The sequence below is a fragment of the Stegostoma tigrinum genome, chromosome 3, assembly GCF_030684315.1.
Source record: "Stegostoma tigrinum isolate sSteTig4 chromosome 3, sSteTig4.hap1, whole genome shotgun sequence".
In the NCBI taxonomy this organism is placed as follows: domain Eukaryota; kingdom Metazoa; phylum Chordata; class Chondrichthyes; order Orectolobiformes; family Stegostomatidae; genus Stegostoma; species Stegostoma tigrinum.
The window spans coordinates 121,216,874-121,236,286 of NC_081356.1; the positions used below are offsets into that span (position 1 = coordinate 121,216,874).

The 19,413-nt window shown below is 41.5% G+C and overlaps 1 protein-coding gene across 1 annotated transcript in view; it reads left to right on the plus strand.

Annotated features, from left to right (window-relative positions):
- Nucleotides 1–14,813: 14,813 nt before the first annotated feature.
- The window catches only part of asb5b (ankyrin repeat and SOCS box containing 5b), a 56,079-nt gene continuing 51,479 nt past the window's right edge, over nt 14,814–19,413 (plus strand). The window contains exon 1 of the mRNA XM_048527520.2: nt 14,814–15,101. Within this exon, the coding sequence (XP_048383477.1) occupies nt 14,909–15,101 (193 nt within the window). The 5' untranslated portion in view covers nt 14,814–14,908. The remainder of the gene's footprint in view (nt 15,102–19,413) is intronic.

A 19,413-nucleotide genomic window follows, 5' to 3' on the forward strand; every position in this document is an offset into this window, starting at 1 on the left:
CACTATCACTGGACTGTTAATCTCGAGACCCAGCTAATGGTCCAGGGAACCAGGTTTGAAACCCATCATGGCAGATGGTAGAATTTAAATTCAACAAAAATCTGGAATTTAGGATCTAATGATGACCACCAATCTACTTCCAATAGCCAGGAAAAACTCATCTGGCTCAGTAACGTCTAGTCCGGCCTACATGTGACTTCAGACGTACAGCAACGTAGTTGACTCTTAAACCCCCACTCTGGGCAATTTGGGATGGACAATGAATATATGCCAATTAACACCCCCTCATCCTGTGAATAAGTTAAAAAAAATTAGGCCATTTGACCCATCGAACCTGTCCTATCATTCAACAGGATTGATCCTACACCTCATCACTGTGCTTGATGTCTTTTGTTTTGAGAAATCTGTTTCTTTCTTAAATATATTCACTGACTTCTCTTCCACAGCCTTCCACGATGGAGAAGCCACTGAGTTCACCAGCCACTGAGTGAAGAAATTTTCTCCTCATCTCAGTCCAAAATGGCCTAGTGTGCATCCTGAGACATGTGACTTCCCTCTTCAAACAAGGGGATCCAACTTGTTCAGCCCTGTCATAAACCCTAACGAATATAGTCTCTCCTCATAGGATAAATCTGCCTTGAAAGGAATTGGTCTGGTGAACTTTTGCTGCACTCCCTCTATGGCAAGTTTATCTTCTTCTAGGTAAAGAGATCAAAATTGCACAAAATACTCCAAGTGTGGTCTCACCAATGCCCCTGCAGGAAGCCTTCCTTGCTTCTGACTCAATATTAAAATTCTAATCCCTGTTTTCAAATGGCTCCTTGTCATTGCAGCTACATACATCTATATTCTATACCAGTGCGCAACTCTCTGAGTTGTCTCCCCTTCCCCCAAATTTTGATCTCTAATCTATTTCTGATTTCTTTCACTGCACTATTGATGGTTCTATATTTAATAGCCTAGGTTCCACATTCTGAAATTCCTTCATCAAATCATCCTCTGTCCCTCACTCACTCCTTAAATGCGCCTCTTAAATCAAGCTTCTATTACATTGTCTTCACAGATCTTTCTGTTGTTCATTGTCAAATTTTGCATCATACAATATGAAGTGCCGAGGGTTGCTTGACTGTGTTAAATATGCCACATAAGTGTGAGTTGTTGTTGTGATAAGCCATTGGTCAAGAAGTAAATAAAATATTACTTTTGAAAATAAAAACAAAGAACTATAGATGCTGGAAATCTGAAGCACAGTCAGAAAGTGCTGCAGAAACTCAGCAGGTCTGGCAGCATCTGTCAAGAGAGAATCCGACTTTAAGGGTTCAAGAACAGTGACCCTTCAAAGGATCTCTCCAGCATTTTTCTGTTCGTGTTAAAAAATTGCTTTGATTGTTTGGGTATTCAACATGATTAAATGCTAATGTATACAATCATTGGCATTTTTTTCGCCTTTATTCATTGACAGCATGAGGCTGTCACTGTCCAGGCAGCATTTATTGCCCAGAGGGCAGTTGAGAGTCAACCACATCGCTGTGGGTTTGGAGTCACATGTAGCTCAGACCAGGTAAGGATGGCAGTTTCCTTCCCTAAAGGAGATTAGTGAACCAGAGGGGTTTTTCCTGACATTTGACAATGGATTCATACTCATCATTAGATTGTTCACTCCAGATATTTATTAAATTCAAATTGTACCATTATGGGATTTGAACTCAGGTCCCCAGAATATCATCTGAGTCTCTGGATTAACAGTCCAGCAATAGTACCACTAGGCCATTGCCTTCCCCTATATATGAACATTCCTACTCAAAGAAACCCAAGCTTTTCATTTTTGGTAACATCAATTAGTTAATTGATTTCAAAGGTAACCAGCTCAGAACAGAGCAATGCAGTTTTGTATCCTGGCACAGTTAATGATTTGTTGTGAGATTTGTTATTTTGAGAACAGATGGAGATATTACATGTGCAGTCTAATAGGTCATAAGCAGACTAACATATGGTTAGTAAACTCACCAATGCCAGATTTGACTTGGCATTAAATGTCACCTGCAAAACCCAGCAAGAATCTCTTCTGAAAAGTCATTAAGGAAACCGTAATAAATTAAACTGACATTTTTTGTCTGACATTTTTTCAAGAAATTTTATCCATTTCTTGGAATGTTTAGTGTTGCTCATTTCATGGTAAACTAGCTTTGGATCTGCCCCTATTTCTCTGGCACGCGTGTGATAATATGGAAACCGTACCTGCTCCTGTTCTAGAGTAATCTGTGTCTCAGTTTCTGAGCTCCAACTGACCACCGACAACAGTAATACTACAGCTCCTCGGAACATGTCGGTCTTAGAGGAGCCTTCCCAAAACTCAAATGGGCTGAATTTCTTTTTAAAATAAATCTTCAGTTCTCATGGCATTCACTACGTTGAATCCTTTATTCCAGCATAAGTCTTGAGGCCTATAAAAGGAGTAAAAGGAAATTGTTGCAAGCCAAGATAACAAGGAGTGGAGCTGGATGAACACACCATGCTAAGCAGCATCTTAGGAGCAGGAAAGCTGATGTTTCGGGCCTAGACCCTTAAGACGTCAGCTTTCCTGCTCGTAAAATGCTGCTTGGCCTGCTGTGTTCATCCAGCTCCACACCTTGTTATCTCGGATTCTCCAGCATCTGCAGTTCCCATTATCTTTGTTGCAAGCCAGGATTGTGAGTCACATGAATGACATTCAATGGCTTAAGGCAAGAGTTGTCTGGGAACTCACCCCAATATTCTCTCTTGAGATAAGGTATGCATATGGAACATATCCTCAAGCACCACGAATGGAATCTCAAGATCCAGTCAAAATGTGATCACATTTCAGCGAAGCCATCATTTGGTTCCCATTCATGAGTAATTTTCCGAACTAATAGACAAAACCATAACTGATGCCTTCTAAGAGTTTCAGGACCATAACATTTTTGCACTTTGACTTAATATCCTGTCATTTCTTTCCTCATTTCCACTTAACACATAATCATGCAAACAATGTCCAAGTAACAACCTCGATTTATTTAATAAATAGGGAGAGAGGGGGAGGTGGATAGAAGATGGATAGAGGAGAAGATAGGTGGAGAGGAGACAGACAAGTCAAAGGATGGGGCCTGTAGAGGTGAGTGTAGGTGGGGAGGTAGGGAGGAGATAGGTCGGTCCAAGGAGGACGGACAGGTCAAGGGGGCGGGCTGAGTTTAGTAGGTAGGAGATGGGGGTGCAGCTTGAGGTGGGAGGAGGGACTAGGTGAGACGAAGAACAGGTTAGGGAGGTGGGGGACAAGCTCTGATGAAGGGTCTAGGCCCGAAACGTCAGCTTTTGTGCTCCTGAGATGCTGCTTGGCCTGCTGTGTTCATCCAGCCTCACATTTTATTATCTGGGGGACAAGCTGGGCTAGTTTTGAGATGCGGTAGGGGGAAGGGTGGATTTTGAAACTTGTGAAATCCACATCGACACCATTGGGCTGCAGGGTTCTCAAGCGGAATATGAGTTGCTGTTCCTGCAACCTTTGGGTGGCATCATTGTGGCACTGCAGGAGGCCCAGGATGGATGTGACCTTAAGGACCGTAACATACCCCGCAGTGGTGACTCCCGCATTTCCAACAACTCATCCCCCATACCCCATACCCACAATAACAACCAAAAGAGAATCCCCCTCATCCTCACACGCCACCCCCCCAACCTCCACATCCAACGCATCATTCTCCGACACTCCCACCATCTGCAATCCGACCCCACCACCAAAGATATTTTTCCATCCCCACCCTTGTCTGCTTTCCGGAGGGACCACTCTATCCATGACTCCCATGTCTGCTCCACACTCCCCTCCAACCCCACCACACCCGGCACCTTCCCCTGCAACCGCAGGAAGTGCTACACCTGCCCCCACACCTCCTCCCGCACTCCCATCCCAGATCCACATCAAGCAAATGTTCACCTGCACATCCGCCAATGTAGTATACTGCATCCGCTGTCGTGCCACCCCCCCCCCACCTCCGTTGTGGCCTCCTTGACATTGGGGAAACCAAGCAGAGGCTTGGGGACCGTTTTGCAGAACACCTACGCTCTGTTCGCAATAAACAACTGCACCTCCCAGTCGCGAACCATTTCAACGCCCCCTCCCATTCTTTAGATGACATGTCCATCCTGGGCCTCCTGCAGTCCCACAATGATGCCACCCGAAGGTTGCAGGAACAGCAACTCATATTCCACTTGGGAACCCTGCAGCCCAATGGTATCAATGTGGATTTCACCAGCTTCAAAATCTCCCCTGCCCCCACCGCACCCCAAAACCAGCCAAACCTGTCTCCGCCTCCCTAACCTGTTCTTCTCACCTATCCCCTCCTCCCACCTCAAGCCGCACACCCATTTCCTACCTACTAACCTCATCCTGCCCCCTTGACCTGTCCGTCCTCCCTGGCCTGACCTATTTCCTCCGTACCTCCACACCTACACTCACCTTTGCTGGCTCCAACCCCGCATCTTTAACTTGTCTGTCTTCTCTCCACCTATCTTCTCCTCATTCCATCTTCAATCAGCTTCCCTCTCTCTCCCTATTTATTTCAGGACCCTCTTCCCCTCCCCCATTTGTGATGAAGGGTCTAGGACTGAAACGTCAGCTTTCCTGCTCCTAAGATACTGCTTGGCCTGCTGTGTTCATCCAGCTCCACACCTTGTTATCTTGGATTCTCCAGCATCTGCAGTTCCTATTACCTCTATTTATTTACTGCCTTTCACCTTTAAAATGTATTGTAAGGAGCTTCATTGAGATTGATTGTGACGCGATTAGATGCTGAGCCATTACACAGAGTTGCCAGAAAGCTTTGTCGAACATAGGGAGGTCAATAATGTTACAAAACTTTTCTCTGTTAAAGAGAATTTCACATGAGAAGGTAAAAGATTTGATGTGGACCTCACATCTGGTCATCAATGGTGAGGTTAAAGGAGAGAAATGCACAAAAGACTATAGTTGGTGATGGCGCTGTAGGGATAGAGCAGATTATAGAGCAAGGAAGAGGCAATGCTATAACGGATTTAAACATAAAGATGAGAATTATGGAATTGGAGATGTTGAAGAACTGAAAGCCTTCACAGAACAGCAAGGAGATGAGTGACATTTGAGCTGGATTTGGTGCAGGATGAAACATGGAAATTTTTTTGCGATGCAATGTAAAAGTACAGCAGAATGGGAGACCAGCAAGATATTCATGGTCATAGCCAAGTAAAGATGTAACCATGGCACAGATGAGGGTTTCAGCAGAAAATGGGAACAGGCAGGGACAGAGCTGGTGAAGAGGTACATGTAGATGAAGTTTGTGACAGAGAGGATGTAAGATAATGAGGCTTAGCTTTGGGTCAGCCAGGTCATCAACGTTAATAACTTCATCTTCCCATAATTTAGTTGTTTGCAACTGAACTTTATCCACACTTAGATATCTGATATTCAGAGGAATTACAAACTTATTGGTGCCCCTACAGAATGATGTAAAACATGAAAAATATGTAAGTTCCCAATAAATTCTCAGTATTTTAGTCTAGGAATTGAAACTTTATCACGTAATGACATCCCAGAAATAAAAATGTTGTTTGGGTCCATGTGAAGGGTAAGTTTCTCAACTCATACTCCAGGTGTAGATTTTGACTGACAAATTAGAATTTGGTTTATCATCACATGTACTCACAAGAATACAGTGAAAAGTTTACACAGTTGCCACTTACGGCACCATCTTAGGTACAAAGATACTTAGGTACAAAATCTTACGGATAAATTAGAAAATTTTTGTAATAAAATGTGCAGAGTTACAGTCCTACAAGCAGACTGTGGCAACCTCTCCTCCAGTCCGCAGTGGGACTCACTTTCAAATGGTACTGGTCGTCCCCTCCAGACTGCGTCGTGCATGTAGCGAATGCAGTCATTTTGGACAATAGTTAGGATTTTGTTGCCGTCGGGTTCTGCATTCCATGTATCCATTCGTCCTGTACGTGTCAAATTTGACGTCAGGCAGCATTAATGAGCAGTGCAAGCCAGTCCAGTGAGAGCAAAACAAGACCAGCGAGGGATAAAGTGTGAAGGAGAGCAAGCTCCAAACAGGCAGCAGCAGTGATAACTCAGCAAGATCGAAGGTTGGATAATGAGCTGATGTGGTTCAGTGTGATGAAATACATTGTCTTTTCTATTTTTCATTATTTTTGACTGTGGACTGAAAAGAGTGAGGATGTTTTTCAGATGGGAAGCCTGCGATCAGAAGTGTTTCATAGGGATTGGTGCTGGTCCACTTTTGTTTGCCATTTAAATAAATGATTTAGATGAGAATACAGAAGGCAGGGTTAGTAATTTTGCGGATGATACCAAGGATAGTGATATAGTGGACGGTGAAGAAGGTTATCTAAGATTACAAAGAGATCTTGATCAATTATAAGAGCATCAGAATATAAGAAATAGGAGCAGACATAATCCATCTGGCCCCTTGAGACTACTCTGCCATTCAATAAGATTATGGCTGATTTTTTTTGTGGACTCAGCTCTATTTACTAGCCTGCTCACCATAACCATTAATTCCTTTTATTGTTCAAAAGTCTATCTATCTTTCTAATTGGGTCAATGGACTGTAGAGTAGCACATGGAGTTTTATTTGGATAAAGGGAAGGTATTTCATTTTAGTAAAGCAAACAAGGGCAATAATTATACAATTAAAAGTTAGGGCCTTGCGTCAAGGTGTAGAACAGAGAGACATAGGGGTTCAGGTGCATAATGCTTTGAAGTTTGCATCACAGATAGATAGGGTGGTTAAGAAAGTATTTAGCACGGTAGCCTTCATTGCTCAGACCTTTCAGTGTAGGAGTAGGGATGGTATGTTGAGGTTGGTGAGGCCTCTTCTGGAGAACTGTGTCCAGTTATGGCCAGCCTGTTACAGGAATGATGTCAGAAAGCTGGAGAGGGTTCAGAAGAGATTGATGAGGATGTTACTGGGATCGGAGTGTTTAAGCTTTAGGTAGAGGCTGAATAGGCTGAGGCTTTTATCTCTGGAGCATCAGAGATTGAGAGATGACCTTAGAGAAGTTTATAAAATCATGAAAGTGATGGATAAGTTGAATAGTCAAGATATTTTATTGAGGGCATAAGTTTAAAGTGAGAGGGGGAAAATTTAAAAGGGACCTGAGGGGATACTTTTTCACATAGGAGGTTGTCATGTATGGAACGAGCTGCCAGAGGAAGTGGTGGAGGTGGGTTCAGTTACAACATTTAAAAGGAATCTGGATGTGTACATGAATAAGAAAGGTTTAGAGAGATATGGGCCAAATGCTAGCAAATAGGACTGGGTCAGATTGGGATATGTGGTTGGCATGGATGAGTTGGACTATGATATGTAAGTCTATGACTCTATGTCTTTATGACTCTAAGACTCTGTAGATAAAGAATATTTAGTCTATATTATATTTAGATTTCTGAAGATATTTAATAAGGTGCCATACCAAAGGTCTGTGCTGAAAATAGAATTTTATGGTATGGGGGTAACATATTGGCATGGATAGAAGATTGCCTGGCTATCAGGAAGCAGAAAGCAGGACTAAATGGGTCATTTTCAGTCTGGCAGGATATCATGAGTGGCATGCCACAGGTTTGGTGCTGAGGCCTTAATTCTTCTCATTTTACAACGATTTAGACGAAGGGACCAATGATCTGGTAACTAAATTTGCTGATTGAAACAAAGATAGGTGGGAAAGTGAGTTGAGATTAGGATGTAAGGAGCCTACAAAGGATATAAGTAGCTTAAGTGTATGGACAAAGGTTTGGCAAACGGAGTAGAATACGGTAAAGTTTAAAATTGTACATTTTGGCAGACAGCAAAAAAAAACAGTGACATGCTGCAGAACTCTAAGGCACAGAGAGATCTGGGTGTCCTCATGAATGCAGCTTATAAAAGTATCGCATGTAATTGGGAAAGCTAATTGAAATGTTATGTTTTATTGCAAGGGGAACTAAATGCAAGAGTAAGGAGGTTATACAGGCCATTGGTGAGAGTGCATCTGTAGCTCTGGGCTGAATGCTACTGTAGTATTGGTTACGTACTTACAGGAATGAGTGTTGTTCAACAGAGGATTGCACTTTTGGAATAATTTTCCTCAGAAAACAGTGGATGCAGAATTCCTAAATATTTTTAAAACAGAAATAAACAGGCTGTTGATCAACCAAGAATATTAACGGGGATGTGTAGGAATGCAAAGTTGAGGTTAAAATCAGATCAGCTGTGATCCTTTTGAATGATAGAGCTGGTCTGAAGGGCCAAGTGGCCCTCTCCTTTCTTTGTTTCTATGTTGATAAGTAACCAGGTAGTCATTGTAAGTGCAATTTACACAGGTGCTTTTGCAAGTGGTAGTGTAGGTTTGTTTATAAATGAGCTGGAATGCCAGGGTTGGGGGAAGTGGCTGATGTCTGATTAGAGCTCCAACTAACAGCAAGCAACAGAGTAGCCTGTGAACTAATGCCTAGTTATTGATCATAAAGACCTTCTGCCTGCCATGAGATTAGCTCCCAGGCAGCTGGACAGGTTGAATGTGTGATTGTTGGAGCGATCTTTGCCATCAGTTATCTGCAAGCCCAGGAGTTGTAACCTCTCTTTAGTAAAAGAAAACACACCTTAGGGATGAAAAAAGCCAGTTCATTTCCCTTTCAGTAGTTCCCATCAGCTGGCTATCTTAAACAACAAGTCCGAGACTTTGTAAGTGCAAAGCAGCCACCCTGTACCTTCTGCAAGCTCGTGAAAGTACATAATGAAGAGGAATTAAGGAACGGCATGTCCTGATAAATCAAGAGATGAAACAGGCCAAAAACAGAAGTCGCTGGAAAAGCTCAGCAGGTCTGGCAACATCTGTGAAGAGAAAATCAGAGTTAACGTTTTGGGCCTGGTGATCCACCCTCAGAACTGGGTATTCATAAGCAGGTTAGAGTTTCAGCAACTGGAAATATATGCCAATAATTTGTTGTTGTTTATCTATCGTTACAATTTATTTATTTGTAATAAATGGTCATTCTTGTTTAATTCAGAAACCTAGTTTATGCTTTCGGTCAACCTAAAAAGATCATAAAGACAGCTAAATTAGTGAATTTTGCAAAATTTTATAAAAGATTAAACCTTTGTGATGACTGCAATGGCAGAACTTGCTTTCCAGCATGCTGCCCAGCCCAGCAGATTGACTGCGTTGAAAGAAAGAGAGATCAAGTGAGAAGCGATTTGACGAAAGTAGACATGATTATGAAAGATATTTTATGGCACTGCGGTTTTGTCTCTCCCTCTCTCAAATCCCAAGCACATCCTCAGAAGGTTGGCATGCCACATCAAAATCAGATCGATTAAGATAACTAGAAGCAATGTTTTTGCTTATTTTTTTTGGCGGGGTGGCATAGTGGTGATGTCACTGGACCAATAGTGTAAAACCCCAGCCTATTGCCCTGGGGGCATGCGTTCAAAATTCCACTGTGGCAGAAGGCCCTGGTTCAAGTCCCACCTGCCCCAGATACATCTAACCATTAACAACTATTCACCTTCCCAACCTGGTCGTTAGCAACTCCTTTGTCCATCCAACTGTCTTCCTCTCTCTTCAGGCTCTATCCTGTCATTTACTCCATACCCCAACCACCTCCCTATTTCCTGCATATATGTTTTCCCAGCCACCGTCAGTTCTGAGGAAAGGTCACCAGACCCGAAACGTTGTCTCTATTTTCTCCTTCACAGATGCTGCCAGACCTGCTGAGCTTTTCCAGCAACTTTGTTTTTGCTCCTGATGCATCTAAACAGGTTGATTAAAAATATCTGTATGATTGTAACCAGCTTTAATAAGGTTGACAAAAAAACTGCTCATATGGTTCAACTGCTGAGAAAAACAGGTTAAAGGGTCCTGAGGAAGGAGCCCAAATGTTAATCTGATTTCTCTCCACAGATACTGCCAGACCTGCTGAGCTTCTCTGTTTTTATTACAGGTTAAAGGCTTTTAGGCAAGAGGTGCAGGGTGGAATTAACATTTCTACCATGTGAAGCAATGACCTGAGAGTCATGTCAGAAGTGGAAACACATTATTTCAAAATGAATTTGAATGGACACTTGAATTAACTTTACACAGCTCTGAGGATGCAGCAGGGGAATAGGCCTGACTGGGTTGTTTGAAAGAGGGTGGAATGACGTCCCCTGTGTTTTAATTATTACACTGGTCTTCAACCCTTTTATTACATGCTTGGTAAGGAATGCCCGTAGCATGTAACCTGCTGTGAGTCACAGACCTGGCCTTCTATTTGTACCCTGGTCATTTTGGGAGAGAGTTTCACTTTATTCCAACAGTATCCACACAGCCAAAATGCATCTTTGGTGTGAGCAGGTTGTGTTTCCTCTGGATTTTAGCAAATTGTTATAGACAACAAGATCCATTATTTTAGATAACACCAGATACAGGTAAGAACTCTGAAAACTTATAATATTACATATGAACATGCTCATATCTAATAAGACTGCATTGCCTCACAAAATGTCAGAGGAAAGCTAAAAACGGCAGGACCAAATTTAGGTTGGCTGATTTAGTCTGGAATCATTTTATTGCAGTAGAAAATATATTTTAATTTTAATAAGTTCTCAACAGGCAATTGGACTGAAATTTAATTTATCACCAGTGCACATACCAATTAGCAAAGATGTGCTGAGAGGCTGATCCCCATTGACAAATCATAATACTTTTATTGCCAGCCAATTCCTATGACTTTAAAACATTCAGTAGATGCTTAGGCAAACTGTTGGTCTGATCTTTTCATGCATGGATGTGCCTTTCTCAAAGAAATGAACATTAAAGAGTAAAGCTCATCTTTCAATGGAATGAAAAGCAAAGGGAAATGTTCCAGTTATGGACCCCTAGAGATGTACAGCAGGTCTAACTCATCCATGCAGGCCAGACACCCAAACTTAATTTAATCCCAGTTGCCAGCATTTGGCCCATATCCCTCAAAACCATTCCTATTCATTTACCCATCCAGATGGCTTTGAAATATTATAATTGTCCCAGTCTCCACCACCCCCTCTGGCAGTTCATTCCATGCACGCACTATCCTCTGCATGAAAAAATTGCCCCTTAGGTCCCTTTTAAAACTTTCTCCTCTCACTTTAAGCCTACACTCTCCCGTTTTGGACTCCCTCACCCTGGGGGAAAGATCTGGGCTCCTAACCCAATTAATATCCCTCAAGGTTTTAGGCATTAAGAGATTAAAACACAGGGGGAAGTCATTCCACCCTCTTTCAAACAGCCTAGTCAGGCCTATTCCCCTGCTGTACCATCAGAGCTCTGCAAAGTTAATTCAAGTGTCCATTCAAATTCATTTTGAAATAATGTAGTAAAATGTATGAGTTTTAAGAAATGCATGCTTGCTTACAATTGTTAATTGCAGCAGAAAACTAAATTAACAGGGGTGGCATGGTGGCTCAGTGGTTAGCATTGCAGCCTCACAGTGCCAGGGACCCAGGTTCAATTCGACCCTCAGGCAACTGTCTGCGTGGAGTTTGCACATTCTCCCTGCGTCTGTGTGGGTTTCCTGCAGGTACTCCAGTTTCCTCCCACAATCCAAAGATGTACAGGCTAGATGGATTGCCCATGCCAAATTGTCTGTACTGCTTAGGGATGTGTCGGGTAGGTAGGTTATCAGGGGATGCGCCAATGGTAGGTGTGGACTTGTTGGGCTGAAGGGCCTGTTTCCACACTTTAGGGCTTCTATGATAAGTTTCCATAGGCCCAAGGGAACATAGAACCTATGTTCTCACATTAGACAGGGAGACAAAAACCTGTGGTTAATCTCAGAATTGCCAGACCTCAAGCAAAAGATGAGATTGAGAATGATCACTGGGGTTTCATGGTAATTTCAGCCAGAAGGGGTATTAAACTGTTAATCTCACACCATGTTACAAAACAGTCATTGAGCAAATTAAGCTAATCAACCTCCAAGGAAGCATGCTTTCACCAACACTTTTCCCATTGTTGCATAGCTCGTAATAATGTACTTTGTAGCTCACTTATTAAAGTGGATATATTTTTAACACAGACCAGTTCAAGTCGGGTGAGAGGTCTCTGAATGTGCATCCATGTATTTGTGCAAAATTCCACAGAGTTTTAACATTGCTTCTGATTTAATTGGATTCCGTTTCCGAACTATTTCTGGCTTAATTAGCTTGACACAAGAATTGTCGAGCTATTCGTCTAAACCAACAGGATGATATTAATCCGGAACAGGTTTTGGGAGGATAGTTTTACTTCAGCATGTCAGAACAGAATGAGTGTAATTTTTCATTTTTATTAGTCTTCATTTAGCAACCTCGTTGTAAGGCCTAGAAAATGGATTGCACAGCAGCCCAATTTGCCTCGAACATTTGCTAGCAGAATAGCAGGCTCTGTTGTAATGAGGTCTGAGACCCAAAAATTAGGAAGCATTATATCTCACCATGCTGCCACAGGGACTATATCCTTACAAGATGTGCGTGCAAACTTTAGCCTTAGACTACAAAATCTACACACAGCAAACAGTACAGTAATACTGACCAAGCCAATTGTTTTTAGGCACTGTTTGAGGAATGGATAATTAGTTTGGGACACTCAGGGGAGAAATCGAAGAAAATACTATTTAGGACATTTGTAAGCCTTATATCTTTGTGAATGCTTTTCCAAGAATTATATAGCATCATCATAACTTTCAGCAAAATCTCAAAATATAAGAGTTTAGTTGGTAAGATTCTGCTGTTCATTAATAAGGATGAGATTATGGAGTGCTTGCAAGTACGTTATAAAACAGGGCTGTCTCAGCACGGCTTTGTCAAAGGGAGGTTATGCCTGCCAAATCTGTTAGAATCTTTGAGGAGGTAGCAAGAAAGTTAGACAAAGGTGACCTAGTGCATGTGATTTATTTAGATTTCCAGAATGCCTTTGACAAGGTGCCACACACAAGCTGCTAAATAAGATAAGAGGCTATGGTGTTAAGTGGCTAGGTGCTGGCATGGATTGAGGATTGGCTGACTGGCAGAAGGTGGAGTGTGAGGGCAAAGGGGTCTTTTTCAGGATGACAGTGGATGATTAGGAGAGTTCCACAGGGGTCAGTGTCGGGACCACAACTATCCACATTATGCATTAATGATCTGGACAAAAAAATTGACGGCATTGTTGTACATTTTGTAGATGACACAAAGATAGATAGAGCATCAGGCAGTGATGAGATGGGGAGGCTGCAGTGGGTTTTGGACAGGGTAGGAGATTGGGCAAAGAAGTGGCAGATGGAATTCAATGGGGGAAAGTGTGAAGCTACGCACTCTGATGAAGAGTAGAGGCATAAACTATTTTATAAAAAGGGAAAGGCTTTGGAAATCTGCAGTACAAAGGGATTTAGGAGTCATTATTCAGGATTATGTTAAGGTTAGTGTCTAGGTTCAATTGGCAGTTAGGAAAGCAAATGCAATGTTGGCATTCATTGCAAAAGGGTTAGAATACAAGAGCAGAGATGTCCTGCTGAGGCTGTAGAAGGCTCTAACCAGACCACATTTGGAATATGGTGAACAGTTATGTGCACCATATTGAAGGAAGGATGTGCTGGCAGTGGATAGTGTCCACAGGAGCTTTACAAGAATGATCCTGGGAATGAATGGTTTATCATATGAGCAGCAGTTGAGGACTCTGGCTCTTAACTTGCTGGAGCTTAGAAGGATGAAGAGGGATGTCACTGAAATTTACAGAATACTGAGAGGCCCACGTAGATTGGATGTGAAGAAAATTCTTTCTGCTATTGGAGAGATTATGATCCAAAGGCACAGCTTCAGAGTAAAGAGACAACTGTTTAGAACTGAGATGAGGAAGAATTTCAGCAAGTGTTTAATCTGTGGAAGCCATTGCTACAGAAGGCTGTGGAGGCTGTGTCATTCACAGAGTTTAAGACAGACATAGATAGCTTCTTGATGATTAAGGAGATCAAGAGTTCTGAGAAGAAAGCAGGAGAACTGGGGTGAGAAACACATCAGCCATGATGGAATGGCAGAGCAAACCCAGTGTGCCAAATGACCTAATTGTGCTCCTATATCTTCTGGCCTTATGGTGTAACTTAAGAATAGGAGTAGGCTATTCAGCCCCATGAGCCTGTTTTTCCACTCAACGCAATCATGGCTAATCTGGGGCCAGCCTTTATATATCTGCCTGTGGGCCAAATCCTTTGTTCAACAAAAACGTATCTAACTCAGATTTAAAGTGAACAATGCATCCAGCGTTATCTTCTGTATGTGGAAAAGAGTTCCAAACATCTACCACCCTTCGTGTGTAGAAGTGCTTCCCTGACAATTGAATACATAGTTATTGACTTTATGTTAATGTGCGAGGTTCATAGTCAGACCCAGAGACTTTTGCAACAAGATCTATACCTGCAGTTCATTGCCATGTTGACATTCTATCGTCGACATGTTATGTTGGAACAATGATAATGGTTTCCTTATTTACACCTACAAGTTGCAAAACCCCGTGGCTAGATGAAGACTTCAATGCCATGAGCGATTTATTTGGATAATGTTAACACCATTCTTACATCTTAACTTATGAAGATGACTCAGTTCATTCTTGATTTTGTAGCTATGAATAGTACACTAAGGGCAGTAAAAATAGTCATGTCTGCAATATAAATTGTTTTATCAGATGAGTAACCCAATACCTATGAGCGCGATTAGTACCGTACATTGACCACAAAAAAACTCTCCATGACAAATATACCTCAAATAGATTTTAAGCAGGCACGGTCATGACCACCTGATACTTAACTTGTCAGGACCCAACTATTGAGTGAGCTTTTGGAGCAAGTTAACATTCATATGAAAACAGTTACAGCAACAGGCTGGAAACAATGACTGGTGTGGAAAGCTACCGCTTTTCCCAGGACTTAGCCCATGTCTATTTGACAATATTTTCACTTTTCTGCTTCAAACTATTTGTGAAAATCAGCCTCGCCATCCTCAGCCACTTCTACATAGTCAAGGGGAACCGCAAGGAAGCAGCGCGGATAGCAGCAGAGTTTTACGGAGCTACCCAAGGTCAAGGTGAGTTTGGTTCGGGCTGCTGTGCTGAGTCTGTTTTCATTAGGCATCATTTTACCCACTTCCACTTGTGTTCTGGGAAAGACACGGTGACAGAAAGCAAAGAAAGATCGCCCAAGGTGCACCATTGTCTTCCACTCCACTGTTACCGTAACAAAACTTTTTCCTATGTTTCCACATGAAAGAAAAGCTTCTCACTTGGCTCAAAGTTTTGACTGAGGTCTAGCATTTGTTTCTGACATTCAACTTTACTACAATGCCTGCCAAGTGTTGATCATGCCGTCCACTGCAGAGCCGACCATATTTGATATTATGGTTGCTATCCCCTCCCTCTCTGCTGTTTATAAATGACCTGCTATATTATGTGCACAATCTTTACGTCCATTTACTCATTAGTCCTGAGGCTACCATGTGGAGAATAGTGATGAAGTATGTAGAGAAGTTTTATTTAACTTCCATTAAGTTAATAAACATTAAAGCTGTAAATACCAAGAGCCATCATTACTGTTTAAATAACACATTGAAAATACCCGAGATATTTACATAACTTAATTAAAAGGTGAATACTATCCATAGGCTATCTCCAGTCCAAGTGTTTATTTCAGTTTTGTCTATTGGTTACCAGTATTAATTTACAGTCAACTTACTGTGTAACACTAAAACAACCTGAAAATAGAGGTTAAAATTACATCAGAATATTCACACAACATGCTTCTAATAGAACTTTGACCAATTTAAAATTAGCCACTCCATTAAAATAGCAGGCAGAAAGCCATGTGAATGGGTAAAGCATTTGTATGTTTATGCCTTAACCATTCAATACTGAGCTTAGATAATATGAAATACCTCAGGGTTGTTTCGATCTATTCAGTAATACTACGCAAGAGAGACAAAAGACAATCCAAGTTAATCCAGATTTAGCCGGTCATTTTAAAAATAATGACTTATTCTAGAATAGTACACAGCACTGAAGGTTATCTATCTCACTAACCCTACAGCAGCTCTTCCAAAGTGCAAACTATTTAGTCCACTTCCTTATTCATTCCCAATATGCTTATAATTTGTTTCTCATTCAATTATTTATCCATCTTACTTTTGAGTGTTGAGAGTAAATCTGTTTGAATGATATCTGAGTGAAAAAAGCATCATTCCTCATGTCACCCTTTGTTCTGCTGGCGGTCGCCATAAATCTAAATCGTCTGGTTATTGGCTCTTCAAGTGCTGGAAACTGTTTCTATATATTTACTGTGTCTAAATCTTTCATGATTTTGAGCACATCTACCTAAACTTCTCCTAGCCTTTTTTTGCTCTAAGGAGAAGGCTCCAACTTTTCAAGCCTGCCCCCGCATCTGTGATCTCTCATCCCCAGAATCATTTTGTAATGCACCGTCTCTGAAACCTTTCTGTTCTTCTTAAAGTGTGGTGTCTGGAATTGAACACAATTGCTCCAGCAGGTGAAATACCAGTTGTAAATGTGTGGCATAACTTTCTGAGCTTCTATATACTTACATTCATAAAGCTGGGATCCCATATCATTTATTGACTAGACAATTAATCTCTCCTGCCACCTTTAAATATTTGTTCTCAAATACTCCTAGGTAGCTTTGGTCTTGCCGCTCCCCCTGTTCTAATACTGAACAATTCACCTTCAGTTGTGTCTCATCAATAATTTTCCACAAATGTAACATCTAAAATGTTACTGTGTTGAAATTTATCTACTGTGTGTCTGTCCATACCACCAACCTATCAGTGTCCTCTTGAAGTCTGTTACTACTTTTCTTATAGTTTACAATGATTCCCAGTTTCATGGCAGGTGCATTCCCAATCCCAACTCATTAATGCACATCAGAATTGCAGTGCTCCTAGTACTGAATTTTGGTAAACTCGCCTATACAGGATGAAAATAACACATTTACACCACATGACATTATTTTCTGTCCCTTAGTCAATTTATCCTATATTCTTCTATGTTCATTTTATCCCATACCCTTCAGCTTTACTAAGCAGCCTAGTATATGTAGCACTTTATCAAATGTTTTATGAGGTTCTATATACAGAAAATGAACTGCACAGCCCTTGTTATCACATCAAAAAACACAAACAAGTTCAGCAAACCACATCCACCCTCAACAAATCTCTGGCACTCTTTATTAGTGTATGCTTCAACAAGTAGCTATTCAGTTTTCCCAGTTAATAGTTTGCAAAGGCTTCCTCATGACCATGGGAGAATTTTGGAAAATAAAATTGAATGATATTGTGCATGTAATATCTTCAATGTTTGTTGAAAGTTAAGTTGCAAGGTTTTTGAGTTGGTCCAATGACTTTATCAACAGCATAGCTGAAACAAATAAACCAGGAAAGCCTTAAGTTTATCTTTGTTGAGCTTTTTCACCTCAAGTAAGTTTCATTAAAAATGCTGCAATTGGCCTTATTGACTCTGAGTCAGAAGAAAGACAGGAGAAAGGTGGCATCTAATTGAAATTTACAGAATACTGAATGGCCTGGACAGGGTAGATGTTGGCAAGATGTTTCCATTGGTAGGAGAGACAAGGACCTGAGGACAGGACCTGAGCCTTAGAACAAAAGAAAGACAATTTAGAACGGAGATAAGGAGAAACATCTTCAGCCAGAGATTGGTGAATCTATGGAATTCACTGCTACAGAAGGCTGTGGAGGCCAGGTCATTGAGTACATTTAAGACTGAGATAGATAGGCTCTTGATTGTCAAAGGGATCAGGGATTACGGGGAGAAAGCGGGAGAATGGGGTTGAGGAGCTTATCAGCCATGATTGAATCATAGAGCAGACTCGATGGCCCGGATGGTCTAGTTTCTGCTCCTATGTCTTGTGGTCTTATGGTCTAAAAGTCAACCAAGGTTCCCAATCCTAATTTCTATTTAGTTGGAAGCAAGTGTACAGATATGTGTGGCACACAAGTGGTCCTTGTTAATGATAGCTCCCTGCAGTTCATGTTCAATGCTTGCTTTCCATGATTTTCATGTTATATTCATGGGATGTGGACGTCATTGGCCAGGCCAATATATTTTTATAATTAATAATTACCCTTAAGAACGTAGTGGTGAACTGTCCTCTTAAAATGCTGCCGTTCAAGTAGTGGATTTTAGGATGGGAATTCCAGGATTTTGACCCAGTGATAGTGAAGGAGCTACAACATGTTTTCAGTCTAGGAATTGTGTATGGCTCAGATGAGAACTTGCAGATGTCGATGTTCCCTTGCATCTCCTGCCTTCACCATTCTGTGTGGAAGATGTGACAGATTTAGAAGTTGCTTTTGAAGGACCCTTGCTGAGTTGCTACACTGTTTCTTACATGTGACAGTTTGCCGCCTCTGTGCATCAATGCTGGAGGGTCAATTTTTAAATTAGTAGGGGGAATGTCACTCACATCTCACCTTGTATTTCTGAAATAGAGTGTGCTGCAGGGTAGCTACAGAACTGAAAGAACTGTCAATGCTGTAAATCAGGAACAAAATCAAAGTAAGATGCTGCCAGATCTGCTGAGCTTTTCCATAACTTTGTTTTTGTAGCTACAGAGCTGAATTGGCGTGAAGTCAACACACTGAGAACAATCTGGAGGCTGCGCAGAATCTGTGGAGGGGAGGACGGAGTTAACGGAGAAAGGGTTCTGAGGAAGGGCCAGCGGACCCGAAACATTAATTCTGTTTCTTCCTTCAAGCAATTTTTGTTTTTGTTCCTGATTTACAGAGTCTGCAGTTCTTTCGGTTTTTACAGATTTAATGAGACTGGGCATTGTGTCCCTCTTCTGTGTGTGCTTTCTCCATAGGTGGGCTCGGGGGATTTGAAAGAGGGTTAGGGACTCTATCTTGCGTTCACATTTCCAGCACCCGCAGTGTGCAGCTTTTGTTAGAAAATGCCTAAAGGGGTTATGGTAACGTTCAATACCACATGTTGTTCCAAACAGGCTCTCCACCCGTTGAGATCATGGGCTAAGTCAGGCAGTGAAATGAAAAGTAAATGAGTAACCACATGAATCCATGTTGATGTCATTCACATATTGCCAGCTAGTCAGATGTGCCATTGTGATGGCATGTTTAAAATTATCATTCATGATGTGGATTTTGCAGGAAAAGCCAGTGATTTTAATGGTAAAATATAAGCCACCATTACAAAGCATTGTGTAGTTAAGAACTGTAGAGAAACAAGACTTGTTTCTCTACAGTTAGAATATAGAACATAGAAAAGCACAGCACAGTACAGGCCCTTTGGCCCACGATGTTGTGCCATGGAATATTCCTAATCCAAAAATAAAATAACCTAACCTGCATTCCCCTCAAT